This window comes from Camponotus vicinus, unplaced genomic scaffold, assembly GCF_025532165.1.
Source record: "Camponotus vicinus isolate PSW18456_S1 unplaced genomic scaffold, iyCamVici1.0 SCAF_2, whole genome shotgun sequence".
Classification (NCBI taxonomy): domain Eukaryota; kingdom Metazoa; phylum Arthropoda; class Insecta; order Hymenoptera; family Formicidae; genus Camponotus; species Camponotus vicinus.
Window position 1 is genome coordinate 21474584 of NW_028141956.1, and position 7015 is coordinate 21481598.

General features: G+C 34.0%; 1 protein-coding gene and 1 long non-coding RNA gene across 2 annotated transcripts; both read left to right on the plus strand.

Moving 5' to 3' along the window:
- The first annotated feature begins 3870 nt into the window (after positions 1–3870).
- On the plus strand, positions 3871–4889 carry LOC145967186 (uncharacterized). Its single transcript, XR_014437304.1, has 2 exons — positions 3871–4179; positions 4658–4889. It is a non-coding gene; the product is annotated as an uncharacterized LOC145967186 (long non-coding RNA).
- On the plus strand, positions 4859–6712 carry LOC145967374 (uncharacterized). Its single transcript, XM_083092225.1, has 4 exons — positions 4859–5395; positions 5502–5848; positions 5929–6202; positions 6293–6712. The coding sequence occupies exons 1-4, from the start codon at positions 5058–5060 to the stop codon at positions 6507–6509; spliced, it is 1176 nt and encodes a 391-aa protein (XP_082948351.1). The 5' UTR covers positions 4859–5057; the 3' UTR covers positions 6510–6712.
- The last annotated feature ends 303 nt before the right edge of the window (positions 6713–7015 follow it).

A 7015-nucleotide genomic window follows, 5' to 3' on the forward strand; every position in this document is an offset into this window, starting at 1 on the left:
GTAACGTTTAACCTTGCCGCAACTCTAAAGCCCTTTGCACAATGCTAGGCAACAGGCAATAAGAACAGAAATAGTATCTATTCTCTGCTCGTATTGGCGAATATTTTCTGTTCCGCGTATTTATTGGTGAATAGTTTCTATTCCTTATTTCTATTGCCTGTTGCCTAGCATTGTGCAAGGGGCTTTATTCTAACCGAAGTTTAGTTCGTTAAAGGAAGATTTACATTGCGTTCAATGTCCGATGTATGACGTCTGATTGGATACAATGGGTTTGGGACGCAATGTAAATCCTCCTTTAACGAGCTAAACTTCAGTTAGAATAAGTTGTGGAACTGGGCCTAAGGGCCGCTTCGACCAAACTCCGATTAACTCAATCGTTGATTAAAGGGTTGCCAATATGACGAAATAATTCAGTGTGACTAATTGTATTTCTGACGATATACTGTATTTCTACAATTATGTTGGCTTCTCTCTGTATATTGTTAGAAATACAATTGGTCACACTGAATTATTTTGTCATGTTGGCAACCTTTTAATCAACGATTGAATTAATCGGAGTTTGGTCGAAAAGGCCCTAAAGGCCTAATCACACTAGCAATTGCCGATTGGATTGCGATTGCGATTGGCGATTACTTTTCAACCAATCAGAGCAAAGCAGGCAATTGAGACTAGCGATTGCCATTTAGACTATGCTCTATTTTACAATCGTCAATCGCAGTCGGCAGTCAATTGTAGCCAATGAAATATCGCCGTTTAATTACAGATTTGTTTGAAAAAGGCGTCAAAGTGATAAATGCAACAGAGCGGTGTTTCTAAGGCTGCGTTCCGATATTCACTGCCAGTACTGAGAATCTTTAGTTTATGTCACACGCATACTATAGATTTTCAGTACTGGCAGTGAATATCGGAACGCAGCCGAAGTTCTTCTTCTTCTTCTGTCGTGGCACTGGGCAATATTATTTTTCGCCCATGCTGCCAGATATTTCTACCAAAGAAATGCGCATAGCTTTTAAGCATCTATTAACTGTATACAATTAAAATAAAATAAAAATTATATTTAATTATTTTAAGTATTTTATAATATTTGTCCGTACTTTAATGTTACCCATACAGCACACAAAGATTGCATATACATTGCAGCAATCTTACACCGCAATATTGCAACGTTGCAAATTCACTGCAAAATGTTGCTGCACCATTGTTGTGGGATTGCAGCAACGTTAAAATGTCCGCTTTTAGGAATATTGCAATGTAAGATTGTAGCAATGTTACGGTGCAACGTATTTGTAGTATTAAAACGCGTTTTGCTACAAATGCAGACACCGTTTTAAATTTAATAAATAAACTTTGAAAATATAAAAATATGTTTAAGAAAGATAGGAAAAAATGCCTTTAAAAAAACATCTATTAGTGTTTTTTATTAGATGTTTCTTAAATACTTATCTCAATAATATATATACAATTATTTTACATACATTCGACACCAGAATATTTTAATACGCAAATGAACTATTTCCTATTTACCCATTCAATTGAGAAAAATCTATTTAATATTCTAAAACCCAATGAGGGATTCAGATTATTAAACAAATTATTTGTTTAATAATCTAGATCCCTCATTAGGATTCAGAATATTAAATAAACTAAGTCAGTTTATCAGAAATTAAACTGACACAAGACAAGAAATATAATTACTATATTAGTCCTTTGTAGACCTTATATCCACTTTAGATGAATTCGAATACGAGTTAGTTAAATTTGGTGTCGCCGCGTAGCGGCAAGTAAAGAAACACATGTTATACATTTTCGCTATGTTAAAACGTTACTGCAACATTGCCAAAGTAATATTACAAAATAATCTCTGCATTATTTTTGCAACATTACACTGCAGTGAGCAATATTGTAACATCGCAGCAATGTTGATGCAAGCTTCTGTGCTGTATGGGTACTGAATGTTTATTTTAATAAAAAACGTATATTAATATATTTTTTAGAGGAACTTTTTTGTATTTCAAATTTCTGTTTGAAAATATTGCAATATATTACTATTAATCAATATGCCATATTTATGTAATATGAATAAACAAAACAAGAAAAGCAAACAAGGGTTTAAAGTAAATAAAACACTTACATAAAATTGTTTATAATTATATTTCTATATGCCGAACAGGTAATATTTCAACATTCTTATTTCACCATACGGTCTTGCCATGGTACTGCACCCTCAGCATTAAAATAAAGACACCATTTGTCTCTTAAAGAAATAGCGGAATTTGCGTGACGGTTTCCTCCTTGATTAATTAAATTTATTAAACCATTTGCTGACTCTGCCCGGAAATCACTCTGTCTGATTTCACCAGATATTATATCTTCTTCATCAATAAATGTTGGAGGCGTATATATGATCCTGCCTACAACTTTACTCCGTAACATATTATGGAGACAGCAAGTTGCCATTACTATCTTTTTAGCATCATCTGGATCATATCTTATTGCAGCTCTGTATATCTGGAACCTTGCTCCGAGAACACCAAAGGCATTTTCTGAGCAACGCTCGTGATAACCTAAAAAGATATACAGTACAGTACAGAAAATCATAATCAAGAGAAACTTGATTACTGAATTAAAAAACATCTTCTACTTGTAATTAAAAATCCTACGATCTTTTCTCCCAGAGCATTGAGGACCAGGATAAGGTATGAGAAGTTTCTTTGATAAAGCAAAACCTTCATCACCTACTAATATAAAAGGAAACATTTCCTTTGTGCTACGTAGAGAAGATGGACCTGGAATATGAAGGCTGTTGTTTTCTAAACGAGCCTTGAGATTACATTTGTTCCATACACCTGAATCACTTATACGTCCATTTGTTCCAACATCAACATATATAAAACGTAGATAAGCATCAACAACTGCTATTAATACAATGCTGAAGAAATCTTTGTAGCAGTAATAAAGCGACCTGATTTAAGTGGTGGATCAATTCTAACGTGCTTGCCATCAATTGCACCTATACAATTTTCAAAGTGCCACAGTTCTCCAAATTTTTGTGCAACTACTTGCCATTCCATTTCAGAAGAAGGACATTTTAAATATTCGTCCTTCAATACAGTAATGATAGCTTCACATACTTCTTTTATGATACCAGATATAGTGCTTTGACCTATTCTAAAAGTCAATGACAGTGAATCTTGCGACTCTCCTGGAGGTTAAACATAAACAAATGTAAGCAAATAACAAATAAAAATAATATTTTATTTTAATTACCTGTAGCGAGATGCCGCAAAGTCAGAAAAAGTCTTTCTGCTGCTGGAATGCTTTCTCTCAAATGTGTATCTTTTTTTTCAATGAGTGGAGTAACTTTCTCCAAAAGTTCCTCAAAAGTTGCTGTATCCATACGTAAACACCTGCAATTAATATTGCACAATAACTATCTTTTTGCTCTTTCAAATGTATTTTTAAAAAAATCTTGTATTTATACACCTCCTGTATCTATTGGGATCTTCCAAACTGAGCTCCAAAAAGAGGTTATGATATAATCCTTTTTCTTTTCTTCTTGCTATCCACCGATGCATCCACATTCTCTTCTTTATATTTTTATTACTGCACTCAGCAAGTATAAAAAATATTACAGCCGCCAATTTTCGTCTTCGCATATATTGCCAATATTGATAAATTCTTGACATTTTCTCTCGCTGCTGAATCACAATTGCTAACCATAATCGTAAGTGTGATTGGATAATTGTCAATCGCCAATCGCCAATCTCAGTCGCAATCCAATCGGCAATTGCTAGTGTGATTAGGCCTTAGGGTGCAGTCCCACGTAGAAGAAAAAGCGGAACAGAAAAGCGGAACGGAAAAAAAGTATAGTGGGGGTAACCAATCAGAACGTTTCTCCAAAAGACATATCTGTTCCGATTTTAAATAACCGGGTTGACGCACGACCGTTAGCACGGTTTTACCGTGAACGGCCATCTTGGGCCTTTGTTATCTCCCTCGTCTTTTGATTTTCGCTATATCTCTCCTGGACATTTGCTATCCTCGAAATTTCCTTCACTCACCATGACCTCCGAGGGTAAGCATCATTCCTCTAAAGATGCAGAAATGGATTACGAGGACGACTCTCTCCTCACTCAAACACTTAAATCACTCATTAACGAGTCTGGACTGAATGACCAAGTAAGTCTCAAAAATCTCAATATTAAAAACCCTTCATCTTGTAAGGATACGACCACTACACGTCAACGCAAACGAAATATAGACAAAGAAAACGAAGACGTAAGTGACATTCCAACTCTCAATAAAATTCAAATTATGGATGTCAACTTTCCTCCTACGACACACACCCCGTCTATATCTGGTTCTTTAATAACCATTAACGACTCTATTCGGAAAAATAGATACTCTGAGAACAATCATGGTCCGTTTGACATCCACATCCAACGGATCAGTAATCCTTCTGCGCCACTACATCCCATTACAATTGGTAGACTATTAAACAAGCTTAGTATAGATGGAATTATTGAGATCAAAAAGGCCGGCTATTCTAAGTCTCTGTATTTTTACAATAAGGAAAATTTGCTAACTCTCTCACTGAAGACTCACGTCTCAAAGAAAATGACTTAATTGCATTCATACCTCCATTTCGTACTTCTAGAAAGGGTATAATCAGAAACGTTCCCTTGGAATTAACCGAAGACCAAATCATGGAAGGTATCAAGAGTCCAATCAAAATCCTCGCAGTCAGGAGGTTGAATCGCAGAATCACCAATCATCACAGAGTTTCTCAAGAGCAACACTCAAACAACACTCAACCTTCCACAGAGGACATACTTACACCTTCATACTCAGTCGAAATAAGTGTGGGTCCACAACCTTGCTTTAAGTGACGAAAGCTTTAAGCCGTAATCCGTATGCTTTAAGTCGCAAGATACAACCTTAAAGACAATAGTCCACAATATTTATACGTCTAATTCCATAACGCTTAATGCATAATGTTTATTTTCTCGTAGATAAGTGTGTGCTTTCCTTAACCTTATTTACATTACGAAGGAATAATGCCGCAAATAATAAAATACAACAAACGAAAACGTTTATTTATCCTTGCGTGTGTTGGAAATATATTTATATTTGAACTCTATTTATATTTAAAGCGACTAAAAAAATGTGGTCGGCGTTGGTGGGTGCACCCTTTAATTCTGGAGCGTGGGCAACTGGGAGCGTATGAGACTGTTTTTTTGAGATACAAACATACAGATCATGAAAAGTTTTTCCGATTTACGCGACTCACAGTTGAACAATTTGAAGAACTTTTAACAATCATCACAGATGATATTCAAAAACATAGTTATAGAGAGTTTTTAACTCCAGAATTTCGTTTAGCCATCACACTTAGGTATGTTGTATTTCATTTGTGACTACTTTTTTTGTATTATTTTGTTTTATTATTTTTGTATTATTTTGTTTTTCATTTTGTTATTAAATTGTATATTGGTTTGTAGTTACTTAGCATCTGGCAATAGCATTGTTAGTTTATCAAACTATTGGAAGATAGGCAAGTCTACTGCATATGAGGTGATTCGAGAGACATGTGAAGCTATATGGAAGTGTTTAAAGGGTACTCATTTAGCACCTTCCACGATAGAATGGAAACGCATAGCAGATGGATACTGGTCAAGATGGAATTTACCAAACTGTTGTGGAGCTTTAGATGGGAAGCATATCAGATTACAATGTCCACCAAAATGTGGCTCCCAATTCTTCAATTATAAGCAATATTTTAGCTTTGTATTGATGGCACTCTGTGACAGCAAATATTGCTTTACATGGATGGAAGTAGGAAACTATGGTACGTTGTAATATAGTATAAAAATGACCTTTCTTTCTTAATTTGATTGTTTCTTATTAATAACTTCAACATTTTTTTAGGATCTCTTCCAGACAGCAGTATTTTCAGTTCCTCTGCATTTGGTATAGCCATGGAGGAAGGGTCTCTTAATTTCCCAGATCCAGAACGGTTGCCTGGTAGTAATGTGTTTGTTCCCTACTTTCTTGTTGGCGATGAAGCATTCCCATTACGCACCGACTTAATGAGACCATATCCAAGAAGAAATCTCCTAAGCGAGGCACATCGAATTTTTAATTACAGGCTATCTCGTGGAAGACTCATAATCGAGAATGCCTTCGGAATTTTGACATCAAGGTATTTCCATTAACATAATAGTATTGACAATGAACTATTATATAAAGACAAGTAACTCAATCATATTTATTTTTATTTTAATTCTAATAGGTGGCGAGTTTTACGCACCACTTTGGCTCACCATCCTCATAATAGTGAAAGCATTATTCTTGCCACAGTGTGTCTTCATAACTTTATTATGAAAAGAGAAGAACACCTGCAGGGATTCAAACAATATTGCCCACCTTCATATGTGGATCATGAAGATGACAGTTATAATATAGTACCTGATGAATGGCGGAGAGATCCTTTCTGTAACTACCTCTAGAATATTGGTCGATTAGGAGCAAACAGAGGTGCATTAGTTGCAACTCATCAGAGAGACACAATCGCAGAATATTTTTTGAGTGAAGAAGGGAAAGTGCCTTGGCAGTGGCAAACTATTTACAGAGGTTTTGATATAAATATGCCTTAGTTTCATTTGTAATAAAAAACAGTAAATAATATTTTATCATTATTATATTATAATAATTTATTATATATATATATATATATATATATATATAGTTTATTTATAATGTATATTATAATTATTACATTATAATATAATATAATAATTATTATTATTATAACTAGCATTTTTTTTCTAAAACAATTTCAATATCTTTTATTAAATATATATATATTTTAAAAATTTGTATAATAAACTTTGAAAAAAATTGTACAATAAAACATTGAAAAAAGTTTTATTTTTTATTTTATGACTGTAACACATTTTCCCTTAAACTATAACATTACAATACTTGTAGACATATTTTTATACTATTATTACTA

What these genes read in the sequence shown, in the direction of transcription:
- LOC145967374 (XM_083092225.1), top strand. Translation starts at nt 5,058, where the DNA reads ATGCCGCAAATAATAAAATACAACAAACGAAAACGTTTATTTATCCTT. An exon ending in CGTTTAGCCATCACACTTAG is followed by an intron (nt 5,396 to 5,501) that starts GTATGTTGTATT and finishes ATTGGTTTGTAG; the next exon opens with TTACTTAGCATCTGGCAATA. An exon ending in GATGGAAGTAGGAAACTATG is followed by an intron (nt 5,849 to 5,928) that starts GTACGTTGTAAT and finishes ACATTTTTTTAG; the next exon opens with GATCTCTTCCAGACAGCAGT.